The sequence below is a fragment of the Apodemus sylvaticus genome, chromosome 1 (assembly GCF_947179515.1).
Source record: "Apodemus sylvaticus chromosome 1, mApoSyl1.1, whole genome shotgun sequence".
In the NCBI taxonomy this organism is placed as follows: Eukaryota; Metazoa; Chordata; class Mammalia; order Rodentia; family Muridae; genus Apodemus; species Apodemus sylvaticus.
In genome coordinates this window covers 201,876,115-201,894,620 of record NC_067472.1, presented here as the reverse complement: position 1 = coordinate 201,894,620, position 18,506 = coordinate 201,876,115, and the positions used below count along the sequence as shown (strand labels likewise).

Here is an 18,506-nt window from a genome sequence, read left to right as displayed (position 1 = left end):
CTGCTCACCAGACGAAAACCAGACCCTGCAGTAACCTGATGTGTTTGGTCCCAGAGCCTGTGGTGTGTGTGTGTGTGTGTGTGTGTGTGTGTGTGTGTAGGGAACCAACTCTCAAAACTGAGTTGTCTTGACAAAGTGTTCCCTTTCACAGATAACACATAACGTGGAATAATAGAAAACTAGGCCACAGTTCTCATCTGTAGTTGGGTGATCCTTCAAGGTCAGGAGCGCACGTAGCCCAGGTTGGCCCTCAAACACTATGTAGCCAAGAAAAACCTTGAATCATTTTTTGTTTTGTTTTTTTGAGACAGGGTCTCTCTACACAGCCATTGCTGTCCTGGAGCTCACTACGTAGATTAGGCTAGCCTTGAACTCACAGACATCCGCCAGTTTTTGCCTCCTGCCACCACCACATCTGGTAGATCTTGAACATCTCATCATTTTGGGTTTTACCTGTTTAACGCTGGGATACAGACCTGTGCCACCAGGCCCGTCCTGTGTGCCAGCCTCCTGCGTGCCGGGCAAGCCCTCTGCTGGATGAGCTTTGAAGCTCCTGCCCTCCTGCCCAGTCTCTGCTATGTGTATCTCTGCAGGGGTTTCTGCTTCCGGATGGAGCACATGGGTTGGGCCATCAGTAGGAAGGGGTTAGGGTTGGGGGTCTGTGGTCCCAGGGAAGAGCCGAAAGGGGTGTGGGGCAGTTTCTGAGAGAGGAGTTTGTAACAAGGCCAAGCAGGCAGCTCACCCTCCACGTTTAGCTTCAGCACTCAGGAGGCAGGTGCAGCTGGATGTCTGAGTTTGAAGCTAGCCTGCTCTACATAGTGAGTGCCCTATACCTATAATCCCAGAACATGGGAGGTGGAGGCAGGATGGGCAGTTCAAAGCTAGCCTTGGCTACATAGAGACCAGTCTGGGTTATATGAAAACAAACTCAGGCACTGTGACGAGTTTCTGTAACTGCAGCGAGGAGTTACTGTCACCAGGCCAACAGTCAAAGGCCAACAGAGAGCACAGGTACACAGAGACCGGCTCAAAACAAAACAGGTTGTGAGTCCTTAGAAGTGGGGACAGAAGCAACCTGTAGCCCCAGCCCTCAGGAGGCTGAGGCAGGAGGATTGCCAAGCGTCCAAGCTTAGCCGGAGACAGGTCTTAGAGAAAGCTGGCTCAGTGGTTAGGCACACTCGCTGACCCAGCAGACATGGGTTCAATCCAGCACTCAAACCACAGCTCAAGGCTTTCTGTCACTCCTGCCTGAGGACCCAACAGCCTCGTCTGGCCTCCAGGGATGCCTGCATGCACACAGCAGAAAACCAACCAGCAACCAAGCCAACCAGAGACCCACTCACAGAGACACACAGAGTAATAACTCCAAGTCAAAAGGTCGGGCTGGAGAGAGAGATGCCCGGCGGTTAAGAGCCCTGGCTGCTCTTCCAGAGGTCCTGAGTTCAATTCCCAGCAACCACATGGCAGCTCACAACCATCTGTAATGGGATCTGATGCCCTCTTCTGGGGCATCTGAAGACAGCTACAGTGTACTCACATATAACAATAAATAAATCTTAAAAAAAAATTCAAAAGGTCAAAAAAAGATCAAAAAAATAAAACATCATTAGAGGTCAAGAAATTCATGTCCTGCCTTCAGTCTAACTGAGGTCCAGGCTGTCCCCAAGAGCTCATAGGATGACTAAGGTAGAGGTTAGGTGACAAAGATGGCTTGCTGGATACTGGGCATCCCTGTCTGAAGAAGTCACTGTTAGACCTAGACCCATTCACAGCCATACTTAGAACTCAAAGTTTAATCACCATTGGTACCACAACTGCTTTGCCTGCTGAGCCCCTCCCCATCCACCTGCTGCCAATCCTTCCTCCATCCACCCGCCCCCTGGAAACTTTTTTTTTTCTTTTGTTTTTTCCAGACAGTGTACAGTGTTTCGATAACTAGCCCCAACTGTCCTGGAACTCACTCTGCAGACCAGGCTGGCCTCGAACTCAGAAATCTGCCTGCCTCTGCCTCCCTAGTGCTGGGATCACAGGTGTGCACCACCACTGCCCGGCATGCCATGGCTCCCAACTATCCGGCCAGCTCTCTTCTGGGACGTGGGTTCTAGGAAGGCAGGGCTGGGGCTGTCCCTGCAGAGGATAGTGTTTCCAAGTTCAAAGCCAGCCTGGGCTACAAAGTGTGATGAGCCTGGTCCATTCTTTTAAGAATCAGAAGCCAGATGGACGCTGACAGGACAGGCCGAAAGCCTGCTCAGCTCCTATTCATTGGGGCAGGTTTCTGGAAAAGCACTGGTAAGGGAGACGGCCATTTCATGTATCTCGGCGTGGCCTCAGACACTATACATCCCGGAACGGCCCTGATGCTTCCTCTGCTCCGTGTGTGCTGGGGTCACAGGCCAGAGGCACAAATTGTTTGTGCAGAAGTAGGAACCCCCACCAGGCCAGCACTGTCCCAACCTTGCCACAGCCACAGCCCATGGAATTGCTTCTGAGCCCTGGGCCACCCAGGGTCTGGTCACGTCCAGTCCCCTTCCCATCCATGGGCTCCGTACGTCTCGTCCAGACCTGGGCCCGGCGTGGTCGGCACCAGTCCTTGTTTATTGAATACATGTATTACTGGAGTGGGAGGAGGCTCTGGGTCCAGTGTGACACGGCAGAGGGGAGTGAGTGGCCAAGAGGGGCGTGTCACAGAAGGCTGGGGCCTCACGGACGGACGAGGCCGACTTCTGTTCTGCCCTCTTCCATACTCATCCTTGACCCACCCTCCAGCCCCACTCTCCCCATTCTGCAGATGAGATAACAAAGGCTCAGCAAGCAGAACCACAGGTTGGGGTCAAGCCCCCAGCTCCCTGCCTCACCTGCAGGCCAAGGGCTGGGCAGGAAAACCCCAGGTCGGCCAGGGAGGGGGTCGGGGATTGGAGGGACTCCTACTGTTTATTGAGTAACAGGCTGCAGGTGAGGAGCTGACGGGGGACTGGGGGCAATAACTTAAAAATCGGAGGCAACAGCGGCAGCTCCCCGAGAGACCTCTGCAGAGGGACAGGAGTATATACACGGATTTGTACAAAGTGCCCCGTGCCAGCCTGGGGCGTGAAGGAGGTTCGAGCATAAGGGGGGAGGGGAAGGTTCTGTCTGTGACCCCTCCAACTCCCTGAACCCCCCAAGTTCTGTCTCCAGTCATTAAGCCTGGCAGCTCTCCCTGAATGGGAGAATTTCCTCAGTTTCCCTTCTCACTCCTGTCCCCAAAGTCTCCTCAGGTGCCCTGCAGCAGAACAAGATTGGGGGGGGTCCCCCTAGAGGCCCTAGGAGGGTGCCAGCTCCCCCCACTAGCCCTCTTCTCATGTCATGTGTCTCCACACTGTCTCTGTCCACCAATCTAATCCAGGGAAGCTTCAGTCATGATACGGGGCACCCCCTCCTCTGTCCCCATCCCCTCTTGGGGCAGTGAAAGGAACCAGAGAAAGAAGACGGGACCCGGGCTGTGATGGTGGCTGTGGCGGTGGTAGTGGTAGTGGTGGCGGTGGCTCAGAGTTCGAGGTCGTTGGAGATGCGGGTGACAAGGGTGCGGAAGGCCAGGGCGGTGCCCGCCACACGGCGGAAGAGGACGCCCCTGAGGCCGGGCCGGGGCAGCTGGCACACCTCTACTTCGAAATGGGACAGGGGCTCGGGCCCGCCCGCACCCCCGTGCAGGCAGGCCAGCAGGAACGGCTGCGGCTGGCGGCACCGGCAGCGGGCGGCCGCTGTGGCCTGTCGCAGGGCAGCCATCAGGGCCTCCGGAGGGCGCGAGCTGGTCAGCTTCACACTCCAGGGGAATCGGAGCAGCCTGGGGGCGGTTTCCGCTTTATCCCAAGGTAGATGGCAACTGAGGAGGGAGAGGACGGCAGGGATCAGACAGGGGGACACAAGCAGTGCCCCTAAGACTGCATTCCTAGGCTCTCCCGCAGCTAGGCACTCCCACACCCCAGCCTGTCGGTGGGCAGAGAGGAACAGTGAGATTCCTGTGTCAGCAACAGCGCGGGCCAAACAGGAAAGCTGGTCACTAACGCGCAGAGCTGTCAGAAATGGATTCAAATGACAAGCGACCCAGTCACTCAGCTGCGATCCATGCTCTTTGGCGAGGGAGCTTGTGCATGTGGTCACCCTAGATGCTGAGTCTGCAGCCGACGGACCTAACCAAGGCTCCTTTCCTGACAGAGTTGGCTATTTCCATAAGGGACCAACAGCCTCACTTAGTCCCAGGGCTCTCTCGAGTCTACACCCTGTAGACCAGGCTCGTCTGGAACCCAGAGATCTGCCGCTTCGGCCTCTCTATGCAGCTCAAGCTTGCCTCAGCCTCCCCGGCCACTGTGGCCTCCACAGTGGCTCACAGGTGTCTCAGAGCAAGGAATAGCTCTTCATCTCTCTGATTTAGGACAGTCAATGTTTTGACCAATAAATGTATGTCAGGTATGAGCACATGACCAAAGGTGACCAATCAGAGCCCTGGACTATTCTGACTCCAGGCATTGGTTTAGATACAGACGTGTGGCCTACATTTCCATAGGGGATTCTAAACCGGAGAACTAGTCAGGGTAGAGCAGAATGTAGCATTCTGTAGGGACTGGAGTGGAGGGCCTCTGGCAAGCTGGGTAAATACTCACCACTGAGCCACGCCCCCAGCCCCTCCCTGGGGATTCTAGGCGGGGCTCTACCACTGAGCCACGCCCCCAGCCCCTCACTGGGGGGTTCTAGGCGGGGCTCTACCACTGAGCCACGCCCCCAGCCTCTCACTGGGGGATTCTAGACGGGGCTCTACCACTGAGCTACATCCCATCCCCCCTTTTTCCTCCCCTGAAAATTCGAGACAGGATCTTACTAATTTGCCTCGGCTGGCTTTGAGCTCTTTGTAGCCTTGGCAGGCTTAGACATCGCATTCCTCCCGCGTCAGATGTCCGAATTGCTAGGATTGGCAGGCCTGTACGACCAGACCAGACCTAGCTGGTAAACGTTTTGTTAAGACACAGTTTGTCATATGACATAATTTGTTTTTAGAGCGGCTATGGCTTCTTTGTGGCAGAACTCAACAGGAATGACTTTGCAGAGAGTTTCCGCTGGGTCTGCACCCACACCCTTAGCTACTCTGGGGCTGGATTTGCCTGTACCCTGAGGCAGTGAGTAAGAAGCCTGCAGGTAAGGGAGGAGCTCCGGCCAGCGCAGGAGCCCAGGCTCAGAGGCTCAGAGCCGGGCAGCCACGGGAAGGTGTGCCGGTGTAGCAGACAGGAGTCTCAGTACAGGTGAAAAGGTTCCGGAATATTCCACCTTGTTAGTTTCAGAGCACTAGACTGGGCTTTAAAAAGAGTGTGCAGAGGCAGGCAGGGTGAGAATTTCACTCACCTTGTGACCTCAGGTCCCCCGATTCTCTCAGGTTCGTCTGTGACCCTAGCAGAGTGGGGAAGGAACAAAATGTAAATCTGGGCATTAACAACCCCCTCCCCGCCCCACTGCCACCAGACTCCAGGCAGCTGTGACACTGTGGCCCCCTCCGCTCTCCCGCCTGCCTGCTGGCTGCGGAGAGAGCTACCGTCTGGATTTGATCCCTTCCATCCACAGTGGGGTCCAGACAGAAATGGTTAGTGAAGATTGGAGGACAGATACCGAAGGATTTGGAAGGTGAGAAAAAGGGCAGGCAGGCACCCGCACAGAGGCAGACTCAGAGTGACAGACATTGGATTGCTGAGCCACGCCCTGGGGGATTCTAGGCGGGGCTCTACCACTGAGCCACGCCCCCAGCCCCTCACTGGGGGATTCTAGGCACGGGCTCTACCACTGAGCCACGCCCCCAGCCCCTCACTGGGGGATTCTAGGCAGGGGCTCTACCACTGAGCCACGCCCCCAGCCCCTCACTGGGGGATTCTAGGCGGGGCTCTACCACTGAGCCACGCCCCCAGCCCCTCACTGGGGGATTCTAGGCAGGGGCTCTACCACTGAGCCACGCCCCCAGCCCCTCTCTGGGGGATTCTAGGCAGGGGCTCTACCACTGAGCCACGCCCCCAGCCCCTCACTGGGGGATTCTAGGCAGGGGCTCTACCACTGAGCCACGCCCCCAGCCCCTCACTGGGAGATTCTAGGCGGGGCTCTACCACTGAGCCACGCCCCCAGCCCCTCTCTGGGGGATTCTAGGCAGGGGCTCTACCACTGAGCCCCGCCCCAGCCCCTCACTGGGGGATTCTAGGCAGGGGCTCTACCACTGAGCCCCGCCCCAGCCCCTCACTGGGGGATTCTAGGGGGGGCTCTACCACTGAGCCAGGCCCCCAGCCCCTCTCTGGGGGATTCTAGGCGGGGCTCTACCACTGAGCCAGGCCCCCAGCCCCTCACTGGGGGATTCTAGGCTAGTGATTTACAGTTGAGCCATGTCCTTTCCTTCCTTCCTCAGACACTCTGTCTGCTTTATTCATTTTGAAAAATTGTCTTTCTATATCCTGCCTAGCCATGAACTTGAGATCCTCCTGCCTCAGCCTGAGACTATAGGACTTTTCCTGTTAGTACTTCACTAACTTATGGCCTATGTGTGTCGCCTTCTGTCCTCGATTAGACGGTTGGCTATGTGAGGGTAGGAATGTCTCACATTTTGTTAGCCATGCTAGGCACACTGTAGCTATCAATGAACAACCGTCATCCCAGACGCCCGTGGGTGTCTGAGTAACACATTCAAGCATTTTCCACAGCAATGACCTGAGCCGCTGCAATCACACGTGGTAGTTTCTGTGGTCCCTAGCTTCCCGTCGCAGAGAAGACCCAGAGATGCTAAATGACTTGCTCCAGATAACTCAGTAGAGAAGATACCCGCTGCACCCCTGTCAACAACACTCCACAGACCGTCCTACATACACACGCTGTACCCTGTACCCAGCCACAGGTCCCTTCCAAGGACACACACACATGTATGCATGCACACGTGCTCACAGTCAGACATGCAGAAGAGAGTTGGAGCCATCGAGAACAGAGGAGATGGCACTTACTGATTTTGGATCCCTGGGGCAGAGAGGCGCCCGAGACACAGCGGTTAGAGTTCTGCCGTTTAGAGGGATCGAGGGTAACCCTGCAGGGTAAGGAGGTGGGAGTGATGACAGGGGGTGCAGAGGACAGAGAGGTCAGGTGCAGGAGGCGAAGCAGAGAAGACAGATTAGGCCCTGCCCCTCCACCCGCCCACACCCACACCCCACATCTGCTGCAGCTCACCTTCGGGTCAGTTTGGAGGTCAGCTTGGTGAAGAGGTTGGTGGTTGGGCGAGGCCGCCCGGAGGGCAGGGGTGCGGCCTCGTGGGCCAGAGTGGGTGAGGCGGGGGGCCCATTCTGCACACCCCCGCCACTCCCGCCCCCTGCCCGCCGGTCTCGGACCTGGCCCCCATGGAAGGTGCTGCGGATGGTGGAGCCCCGAGCCAGGCGGCTCCGCTCTCCCGACGGGGGAGCCAGGCTGTGACTGGAGGGCGAGGCAGGGGGCACCCGCGAGGTACCGGAGCTGTGAGCAGAGAAAGACAAGTCAGGGTGGGGCCGGAAGTCTGTCGCGCATCACGGATCCTCGTGTTGTTTACAGGGTCACTCTCCAGATTCTCCCATCCAGGTTTTGACCAAAGCAGACCATTTAGCTAACGAGATGGATTACTTTCGATGGCGTGCTGTTAACGCTAGATCTCCAATATGTGCCTTCCCAGGGACCCTCAAGCCCAGGCCAGATTTCAGAGGCCACTATGCCTCCCGCAAATCCACCTGTGCTTTCTCTTTTAGCACCCAAACCCTTAGGGCCTGTAGGAGTCACACACATAGCCTTAAGGCTGGAGACTACACTTCCCAGCATGCATTGCTGCAAGGAGTCAGATGGCTGGCCACTGTCCAATACGTTGCCAGCAGTACTTTGAGCCATTTCTAGGCCATACCTTCAAAGAGCTTGCTGGGAGACTGGCAGCTGGCACAGAGGCCTCAGACCCTGAGCAGGGGCCTGCATGGACAGGTTCAACGAAACCTGTTCTGGGATTCTGTCTCAGAAATTGGAACCTCCATCATATTGAAGCCATGGCCTTCTCGGCAGCTTAGCCGTGTTCTCTATCTAGAAATCCAAGGTCACACCTTATGCTGATTACAAGTAAGGATTCTAGAACCCTTGCTCTTTGACCCGCTGGCTGTGCTACTTTAGACAAGCTACCTAACTTCTCTGTGCCTCACTTTTTTCTCAGCTGCAAATGGAGGGATTAGGATCTACCCAGAATGCAGATGGCAGTAATGAGGCAACTGCTGGACGCGGGCCAGCCAGGGGGCAGTTGCTGGATGAAGCATCATTGCTAGATTTTTATTTTTATTTTTTATTTAGTAACTACTGAACAATCTCCTTATCATTAAATGAGTCCATTGACTCAACTCTGGGGAGGGGCGTACGGGACCCGGGAACAGTTAGCACCCGTCCCATTTAGAGAAGGTCGAGACATTTGTGTAATGTCCCCCTCTTAACCCAGTGCCGATCAGTCCCAGGATCACACTGACAACCACCAAATCGTAACATTCATGACATTCATAGCTACATCCCAGCATGCCCTGGGCGCCGGGCAATAACGCGCCAAAGCTTGGTAGGTAGAAGTTATGTGTGGACCAGACCAGACGGAGCCCGCTGGTAATTCCCGTTTTTCCCCTTTCATATTTTAAAGATATTTTTTATGTACATGGCTGTTTTTGCCACACGGATGGCTGTGATCATGTGTGCTGTGTGCCTGGTGCCTGCGGAGGTCAGAGGACCACTGGGTCTTCGGGAAGCAGACTTACAGATGGGAGTCATGTGGATTCTAGGAGCTGAACCTGTGAGCTCTGCACGAGCGGCCAGTGCCCCAAGCACTGACCATCTCTCCAGCCTGTTCTTTTTACTCTGAGACAGAGTCTCACACAGCCCCGGCTGGCCTTAAACTTCTGCTCCTCCTGCATTCACCATCTCAGTGCCGGGGTCACAGGTACTGGACCCTCACCTGGTAAAGGACAGGTGTCAGATCCAAGGCTTTGTGCATGCTAGGTAAGAGGGCTACCAACCTGGCCACTGCCCAAACTGCCTTTTTGTGTGTGGGTGGGGGGAGTTTGAGACAGGGTTTCTCTGTATATCCCTGGCTGTCCTGGAACTCTCTGTTGACCAGGCTGGCCTCGAACTCACAGAGTTCTACCTGCCCAAGCCTCCCGAGTGCTGGGACTTAAGGTGAGTGCCATCTGGCTTTAAAAAACAACAACAACCACCACCAAACAGGGTTTCTTGTAGCTCAGGCTAGCCTTAAGCTAGCTATGTAACCAAGACTGACTCTGAACTCTGATCCTTCCTTCTCATGCTTTCGGGAGCTTGGCGCTATGCAAGGGGTGCTGGGCTCACTCATTCCCTGTGCATCCCATCCCAGCCGAGAGGTGCTTCCCAGGCCGGGCACCTAGCCCACATGACGCAGGACTCGGAGCCTCTCAAGACTTCTAAAATTGGATCATTCAAAAATTCCACTTGGGCTGGGCGGTGGTGGCGCACACCTGTAATCCCAGCACTTGGGAGGCAGAGGCAGGCGGATTTCTGAGTTCGAGGCCAGCCTGGTCTACAGAGTGAGTTCCAGGACAGCCAGGGCTGCACAGAGAAACCCTGTCTCCAAAAAAACAAAAAACAACAAAAAACAAAAATTCCACTTGGTTCCCAGGCTGATGGGTGGAGGGCAGGGCGTCTGCCTTCCCAGCTCCACTGCCTGGTTTGTACCAGGGGGGAGCACTGTCAGTGGGGAGCGGGATCTGCCCAGGATGGGGTACGGCGCATGCTGCTATACTGTGTGTCCTCTAGGTCATCAGTGTGTGTGTGTGTGCATATATATATATATGTGTGTGTGTACATGTGTGTAGATGTGTATCTGTATATGTGTGCAAATGTATATGTGTGTATGTATGTAAAGTGTATGTTTATGTATGTGTGTGTCTGTGCATGTATGTGTTTTTGTGTGTCTCTGTGCGTGTATCTGTGTGTGTATGTGTAAAGTGCATGTTTATGCATGTGCGTGTATGTGTGTGTCTGTGTGAGTGTGTGTAAGCATGCTCCCCCACCCTCTATGTTCCCCTCCATCACAGCCCCTGCTTCACATACCTATTTTCTTTGCCGTTTGGCAACAAGGACGGGCGCTCGGACCCTGGTCGCTCCGTGCATACGTAGGTGTTTCTTCGGGCCATCATGCTGGGGGGCAGGCTGTTCTGTGGGAGACACACCAGGAGGGGGCAAGAGGTGAGAAGACCCCGCCGCCTCCCACCCTGCTGTGCTCTGCCACAATACACTTTTCTGTTTCTTCCAAAGATTTCTTATTATTTCCTTGTATATGTGTCTGTCTGCATGTGTGCTATGCACCAGGTTTGTGCCTGGTGTCCAAAGAGGCCAGAAGAGGGCGTTAGATCTCCCGAGACTCGAGTTACGGCCAGCCGTGTTACCATGTAGGCACTAAGAGTCGAACCCAGGTCCTCCTGAAGAACAGTCAGTGCTCTGAATTTCTGAGTATCTTTCTGGCCTTATTTTTCCATTTTAAAGCTTTGTTTTTTATTTTATGTGTACTGGCCTTTTGCCTGGAACATATACCTGTGTGTCACCTGCATGCAGTGGCCTCAAGAGGCCAAAAGATGGCGTCAGCTCCCCTGCCACTGGAGTTCTAGAGGGTTGTGAGCCACCATGTGGGTGCGGGGAACCAAACCCTGCTCCTCTCCAAGTGCAGCCAGTGCTCTTAGCCTCTGAGCTCCTGGCTACTCAATCCTTCCTGGCCCCTTTGTGTGACACAGGGTCTCAGGTACCCCAGGCTGGGGTGAGCATGTCGCTGAGACTAGAACTCTGATCCTTCTGCCTCTGAGAGGTCAGCACACATCACCTGCAGACTCCGCAAGCATCCGCCTGCTGAGCCACACTTCCAATCCTCTTTCCCTCTTCGTCCTTTCCCCTGCAAACTCCCATGGGCTGCTCACAACTAAGTTAACTCCAGCTCCGTGGGGGGCACACACTCTCTTCTGGCCTCTTTGGGTCCCACAGGGATGGGCTCTGCCTGCAGCTGTGCCCTCAGTCCTGAGGTTAATTCTTTGAAAGTTAACAAGAATTCCTTATATGGGTTTTTTTTTTGGGGGGGGGGAGGGTTGGTTTTCCGAGACAGGATTTCTCTGTATAGCCTTGGCTGTCCTGGAACTCACTCTGTAGACCAGGCTGGCTTCAAACTCTGAAATCTGCCTGCCTCTGTCTCCCAAGAGCTGGGATTAAAGGCGTGTGCCGCCACCACTGCCCGGCTCCTTATACGTTTTTTAAGATTTATTTATTTTATGTATGTGAGTACACTGCAGCTATTTTCAGACACCCCAGAAGAGGGGGTCAGATCCCATTACAGATGGTTGTGAGCCACCATGTGGTTGCTGGGATTTGAACTCAGGACCTCTGGAAGAGCAGTCAGTGCTCTTAACCATTGAGTCATCTCTCCAGCCCAAGTTTTTAAATTTTTATCTTTTTCTAAGATAGATCTCTCTAGTCCAGGCTGGCCTGGAACCCACGATTTTTCTGCTCAGGCTCCTGAGAGCTGGGACTATAGGCATGCCTCTGCTTGGCTTCCGGGATGATCTCTGTGGTGAGAGGCAAGTGCACGCATGAGTGTGTGTGTGTGCGTGTGTATGTGCGTGTCTGTGTGTGTATATGTGTGTGTGCATGTGTACGTGTGTGCATGCGCGCATGTGTGCGTGTGTGTGCATGTGTGTGTGTGCATGTGTGCGTGCACGCGTGTGTGCATGTGTGCACGTGTGTACATGTATGTGCATGTGTGCGTATTTATGCACGTGTGTGTGTGTGTGTGTGTGTGTAAGGGGGAGAGCAAGCGCGTACTGCATATGTGAAGAGCCATTTGTGTGTGCTGTATACATACGTGTTAAATGCTTGTGTAATGTAAATAAAGGAACTATCACAGAGGCCCAGGGAGTGCTTTGGGGTTGAGGGCAGAGCTCAGTAATGGAGTGTGCACTGCATCCATCCCCTCCTGCCTAGGACACTCACAGGGGTGCTAGTGCTGTCCTTCCGCCGCTCGGGGATCTCTGCCTTGTTGGGGTTGTGGGCACTGCTGACCATGGGGCTGGAGGGGGGCAGGCCCCGACTGCCCCCGCCCACCGCGGTGCAGCTGGCTTTCCGGCCCGGCAGCCGCTCTTCCTTGAGCTCCGAGTCCCCTGTGCTGGTCGGGCTGCGCTTCGGGTGCAGCGGGGCAGGGGACGGGCCACCTGGTGGAGGATGGGACCAGTCAGAGCTGCGGTCACTGAGACACGAGAACATGAGGACACTTCACAATAGCTGCAGTTTCTTTCCAGGCAAGTCTGGTCTATGCGGAGAGCAACCAGGCAAGCCAGAGTCCTTGTTTAAAAAACCTTGTTGGTAACTGTAACACTCAGCGCTACCAACAATCTATCAGTGAGGGTGGTCTACATGAGGCTGCCTGGGGCACTGGGTGTGAAGGGTCAGCTTCACATGTTAACTGGGTGTGAAGACCACGGCGGGCAGCACCCATCCCGAGGCTGGAGACTGACCCGGAGAGGTGGGGAAAGTGAGCCTGGCACTGAGGCCCACTCACTGCATTCACTGCTGCGTCTCTGACTGTGGACACAATGTGACCAGCTCCTGCAGCTGGGACTGACTTCCCCATGACAGTGACCCTGAGCTAAATAAACTGCCCTCCTGAGAATATTTTCCCACCGCAATAGTAAAGAAACTAAGTACAGATGCGTTCTCAAGAAGGCAGGCTCTCGGCAGCCACACTGCACTTTGAGTCCTGTGCCCTAGCTTTCCAGCGGCCAGCCCTTTCTGACGGTGCCTCAGGATCTAGATTGCATGTGGGGAGAGCTCTCAAGCAGTCCAAGCTGTCTGGGTACTCAAGAGTTGGCTCAGTGGACCCGGGTTCGATTCCCGGCACCACATAACACACCTAGCATCCTCCCTGTGAGTCACTCCTCTCCTGCCAGGTGACATGCCCACCTGTCCTTCCAGCCCCTGGAAGGCTGAGGCAGGAGGACGATGACTTTGAGGCTGGTCTGGATTATCCAGTAAGATCTCAGCTCCGCTGCCACAACCATTCCCCTGGCACCTGTAGTTAGTCAGCTAGCTTCTGACTGCCAGTCAAGGCTGGGCCAGCCTTCTGGGGTGAGGACACTCACAGAAGTCGCTGTGCCGGCGCTGGCGGTGGTAGGTGGAGGAAGAAGTCCGTTGCCCTTTGTTGTGGCTGCTGCCTTTGCTGGAGCTTGTCCCGTTGGTGGTGTCGCTGGGCGCCCGCACCCGTGCCAGGGCCAGCCCTGGGGCACCCCGGTCCCCACCCTCCTACAAGAGAGAACATGCACGACACCTCAGCCCTCTGTCCAAGTGGCTGGCCCCCAAGTCCCTCCACCCGAGGCCTGAGGCCCCATGACCTCTGACCTCAGTCTTCCTGCCCAGCAGGAGGTAGGTGGCCGTCACCTCGTTGTACTTCTGGTTGGTCAAGGCCTCTTTGATTTCTTCCCGTGTGTAGCCCATACCCACCATTACCTCTGGGAGATGGATGGAGAGAAGGGTCAGTCTCCTTCCCCAGGCTGTCCCTTCCACCCTGTGTCTCTCAATAGTGTCTGCCCTTCTCCACTCTACCAGCAGATACAAGATTTCTTTGAAGACTACTCCTTCTGTAATAAGACCAGTTTGCTAACCCCTGCCTGCTCCCACCCGGTAGGGATGTGACCCAGGTCAGGCCAATCGTTCTTCAAGCCGCAAAGGAACACTGGATGGATCAATACATGCAGACCACCAAGTTTTAACAAGTCAAAAAGTTCCACCCCTAAGGCCACACTGATAGCATAAGAACAAAACAGTTATAAGATGCCACACCCCCAGCCCCTCACTGGGGATTCTAGGCGGGGCTCTACCACTGAGCCACGCCCCAGTCTCTCACTAGGGGCGACTAGGTATGTGCTCTTCGACTGAGCCACGCCCCAGCCTGAAAGTATAATTATTATGCTGCTACTTTCTATTGCAAATTATGAAAGCTGACCCTGTGGACAGGTTCCTATGCTGGTCCATTTATTCAGCTGTGGAATGGCAGGTTCTCAGAATCCTTTGTTTGTTTCGTTTTACCCATGATCTCAGGTTGCCCTGGCTTGCCTTGGCAGTGTTACATAGTTTGACCCCTGGCTCACTTTTCTTTTTTCTTTTTTTCTTTCTTTTTTTTTTTTTTTGGATTTGGTTTTTTCAAGACAGGGTTTCTCTGTGTAGCCCTGGCTGTCCTGGAGCTCACTCTGTAGACCAGGCTGGCCTCGAACTCAGAAATCCACCTGCCTCTGCCTCCCAGAGTGCTGGGATTACAGGCGTGCGCCACCACCGTCCGACTCCTGGCTTACTTTTCAATTGTAATGAGTTAGTTATTTATTTAATGCATGTGGATGCTGCGCCTGCAAGTTCATCTGTGCACCACCTGCCTTCCTGGGGCTGGAGTTACTGTGAGCCACCATGCGGGTGCTGGGAATCAACCCTGAGTCCTCTGGAAGAGCAGTTAGGACTCTTAATTGCTGAGCCTTTTTTCTAAGCCCAGCAATTTGTCCTTTTAGCCCTCAAAGTCAAAGCTCCATTGTGTCAGCATTTACACAGCAAGCAGGGAGGCGGGGCTCTTCTACTAAGCCACGCCCCCAGCCCCTCACTGGGGGATTCTAGGCGGGGCTCTACCACTGAGCCACGCCCCCAGCCCTCACTGGGGATTCTAGGCAGGGGCTCTACCACTGAGCCACGCCCCCAGCCCCTCCCAGGGGATTCTAGGCGGGGCTCTACCACTGAGCCACGCCCCCAGCCCCTCCCGGGGGATTCTAGGCAGGGCTCTACCACTGAGCCACGCCCCCAGCCCCTCACTGGGAGATTCTAGGCAGGGGCTCTACCACTGAGCCATGGCCCCAGCCCCTCACTGGGGGATTCTAGGTGGGGCTCAACCACTGAGCCACACCCCCAGTCCCTCACTGGGGGATTCTAGGCGGGGCTGTCCCACTGAGCCACGCCCCCAGCTCCTCACGGGGGGGGGGGGGGGGGGAGGGGAATCCTAGGCGGGGCTCTACCACTGAGCCACACCCCCAGCCCCTCACTGGGGGATCCTAGGCGGGGCTCTACCACTGAGCTACGCCCCCAGCCCCTCACTGGGGGATTCTAGGCATAAGTACATATATAGATCAGCTCCTCCCCTGATTTGTACAGAGCTGAGATGGCCTGTGTGAATATCGCTTTTTCCTAGATGCGGAGAGAGGGACACTTGTTCAGGGTCACACAGCTCCACCATGGTACAGGGATAGACATTCCTCAACTACTCTCCCTAGCTCCGTGGTGAGCAGAGGCCTTGGCTCTGTGACACTGCACCCCTGAGCCTGAAGCACCTGCTTCCTTGACCCTCACCAATTCTCTTGGTGTCCCCGAAGTCCTCCTCGGGCTCCGTGTATGGCTTCAGCTCCTCACCCTCATAGCCAATGTTGATCCATTTGTCTTTCATGATTTGCTGAGGACGAGGGAGACGGATATAAGAAGGAAGGGAAGGAAGGCACCAGCACAGGACACAGAGCTTCCCATCCTCCAAGGGGGACTCCCCGCCGAGCCTACCTCCCCCAAACTGAGAGCTTGTGGGGACCTAGCCAGCCGTTCCACCCCACCCCAGCCCTTCTTACCACCCCCCTCCTCCGCATCATCTGGGTCCCCAGCACCCTGTAATCATCCTAAGAGCTCATTAGCTTAATTACTGCCAAGGCAGGGACCGTCCAGGAACCTCCTCCCTGCTGTCGGTCTCCACTCAGAGCAGGTCCCAGCCTCCGCAGGGGATCAGGTGACAGGGAGGGCAGAGGCCCTGGGAGAGGGCTCACCTCTAGAGTACAGCGCTTTGCGGGGTTCAGCACCAGAAATCGCCGCAGAATGCTCTCGCAGTCTGTAGACATGTAGAAGGGCACTCGGTACTTTCCTCTGAGGACTCGCTCCCGCAGCTCCTGCAAGGACAGCGCAGGCTCGCCTCTGCAGACAGCACTCATCCCTGCACACAGCCCCCGTCACCCCTGCAGGTAGGGCTCACCCCACAGACACCCATGTCCAGACCTTCCGGAGAGTCAGATGGAAGTCCCAGGCCAAATATAATGAGAAAAACTTTGCCCTACTTCCCTGACCTCACTTTCTCATCTGCGGAAAGGGCGCGCCCCAAAGCCAGCGACTTCAAAGTCTCCACCTGCCCTGCGCTTCACTTCAAGACCCCGGGGTGACAGAGGAACCCCCTCCCAGGGTACATGGTGCTCGGGGAAGCCGTGGAGGGACTTCCCGTCACAGGCCATCAACTGAGCATGTTCTTAAGACCCTTAATATTTCTAGTTTTCCTTTTTTCTTTACAAAAAAAAAGTTGTTGTTTCTTGTTTGTTTGTTTGTTTGTTTTTTAAATTGAGACAGGGTCTCACTGCATAGCCCTGGCTGTCCCAGAATTCACTCTATAGACCAGGCTGACCTCAAACTCACAAGATCTGCCTGTTTCCCCAATCCTAACCCTAATCCTGCCCAACCTGAAGTTTATTTTAATAGACTAACTTTTCCTCCTGCCTTCAGATTTGGAAGACAGAATCTCACATAGCCAAGGCTGGCCTCAAACCTATTGTATAGCCGAGGATGACCTTGGACTCAACCATTTTGCCTCTGTCTCTGGAGTTCTGGGATTGGAGGCATGAGATACCACAGTCCATTAATGCAATGGTGGGGACTAAACCTAGGGTTTCCTGCGAACTAGGTACACATTCTTCCAAAGAACGCCACATGCACATCTACAGAGTGGCCCGTATGTAAAGGCCAGGCTTACAGTGGGAAGGCCCTGCCACTCTCGCCCACCCGGTGTGTTTCTTCCAAGCAGTCATGTGGTTCCAAAAATGTGTTTATTTACCTTGGGGGTTGGAGGAAAATCTCATTATACACATGGGCCTACCTGTGAACTCACAAGCCTCCAAGGTCAGCCTCCCAAAGCTATATGCCACCATACTTGGTTCAAGGGGATACATTTTTTTTAATTATTTGTGTTTATTTCTTTTACGTGCATTGGTGTTTTGCCTGCATGTATGTCTGTGTGAGGGCATCAGATCGCCTGGAGGTACAGACGGTTGTAAACTGCCCAGTGGATGCTGGGAACCAAACCTGGCTCCTCTGGAAGAGAAAACGGTGCTTTTAACCACTGAGATACTTGTGGGAGTATCTGCCCACAAGATACTCCTTTTATAAACATTTTATAAAAGTTTTATGTCTATCTGGGCTTTTGTGTGTACTTCCCACAGAAGGCAGAAGAGGGCGCTAGGTCCCATGCAGCTGGAGTCACAGGAGCTGCAAGCCATCAGCTCTGGGAATGAGCTTGGGGTCTCTAGAACAGAGTGCTGCTTTTGGCTACCGTCCAGCCTTCAGTGGACACTGCCAATGCCCACCTCACCTCCACTCCCACAGTTAGAGACACAGGTTCACAAGGGAACCCGCCTGAGGCATTCAGAGGACATGTAAACTCACAGAGAACCGTGAGGATGGCTCAGTGGTGAGTGCTTGCCAGGCACGCCTTAGGACAGGAATCCAGACGCCTAAATCCCGCCAAAATGCCAGGGGAGCACGGCGGGCTCCCCTCGGTTTGGCCTTGAAGACAGAGACAGAGTCACCAAAGCCAGCAAGACCAGGCACATCAGTGAGCTCGGTGTGCGGCTGAGGGGCTGGCCTCGCGGGTAAGGCGACAGACTGACGACGATCTCCAATGGCAACCTCGGGCCTCTCCAGGCAAGCGCGCGCGCGCGCGCGCGCGCACACACACACACACACACACACACACACACACACACACGGTGACACAGAGCTGGAGAGATGGGCAGAGTGGCCTAATGGCAAGTGCTGCTTTCCCCAGGGACCTAGGTTCGACCCCAGCACCCACTTCAGGCAGCTTACAGCCTTCCTTCTGTGACTCCAGTCTCAGGGTCCAGTGCCCTCTTCCGGCCGCTGTGAGCCGCCACACATTTGTTGTGAGCAAAAATAATTAACAATCTGTGTGTGTGTGTGTGTGCACAAAGATGCAAGTAGAGAAAAATTAAAACAACATGACTGAATTGCAGACGCTAGCACAACAGGATGCAGCAAGGGCCTGGCGAGCTGAGCTATTAGCCCGATCCTTGGAGAAGGTCTTAGCTCGTGCTGGAAGTTCACAAGTTTATTCTACTCTAAGAGCCATTCTCTCTGTACTGAAGGACACCTCGAGTGCCTCACAGTTCAGCCTCAGCAGGCATGAGGGCCGCTGCTATACAGAAGGTAGTGTGGGGTCTTTAAAGGGCGGTTGACACAAGGTTAAAGGGCTCAGCCCTTCATCCTGGTACAAAAGGGATTTCCTGCTTTCTTACATGCTCTTAGTTGGCATCCAATACTTCCTGACATAGGGAGCTGCTGAGGAATTCCTCCAGTATCAGGTCAAATCACTGAGTCCCCTAGTGAGGGGCTGGGGGCGT

The 18,506-nt window shown here is 54.8% G+C and overlaps 1 protein-coding gene across 2 annotated transcripts in view; it reads right to left on the bottom strand.

Moving 5' to 3' along the window:
• Positions 1 to 2,550: 2,550 nt before the first annotated feature.
• Mark4 (microtubule affinity regulating kinase 4) overlaps positions 2,551 to 18,506 on the bottom strand; it is a 33,759-nt gene continuing 17,803 nt past the window's right edge. The window contains exons 9-18 of one of the 2 annotated variants that reach the window (XM_052171607.1): positions 15,876 to 15,995; positions 15,418 to 15,517; positions 13,435 to 13,544; positions 13,179 to 13,338; positions 12,034 to 12,251; positions 10,114 to 10,217; positions 7,216 to 7,494; positions 6,996 to 7,075; positions 5,371 to 5,415; positions 3,795 to 3,859 (exon numbers count right to left, since the gene is read on the bottom strand). In XM_052171607.1, coding sequence (XP_052027567.1) covers positions 3,795 to 3,859; positions 5,371 to 5,415; positions 6,996 to 7,075; positions 7,216 to 7,494; positions 10,114 to 10,217; positions 12,034 to 12,251; positions 13,179 to 13,338; positions 13,435 to 13,544; positions 15,418 to 15,517; positions 15,876 to 15,995 — 1,281 coding nt within the window. Of the gene's footprint in view, positions 3,860 to 5,370; positions 5,416 to 6,995; positions 7,076 to 7,215; positions 7,495 to 10,113; positions 10,218 to 12,033; positions 12,252 to 13,178; positions 13,339 to 13,434; positions 13,545 to 15,417; positions 15,518 to 15,875; positions 15,996 to 18,506 lie in introns of both variants that reach the window. The other variant, XM_052171604.1, reaches the window with a different exon arrangement.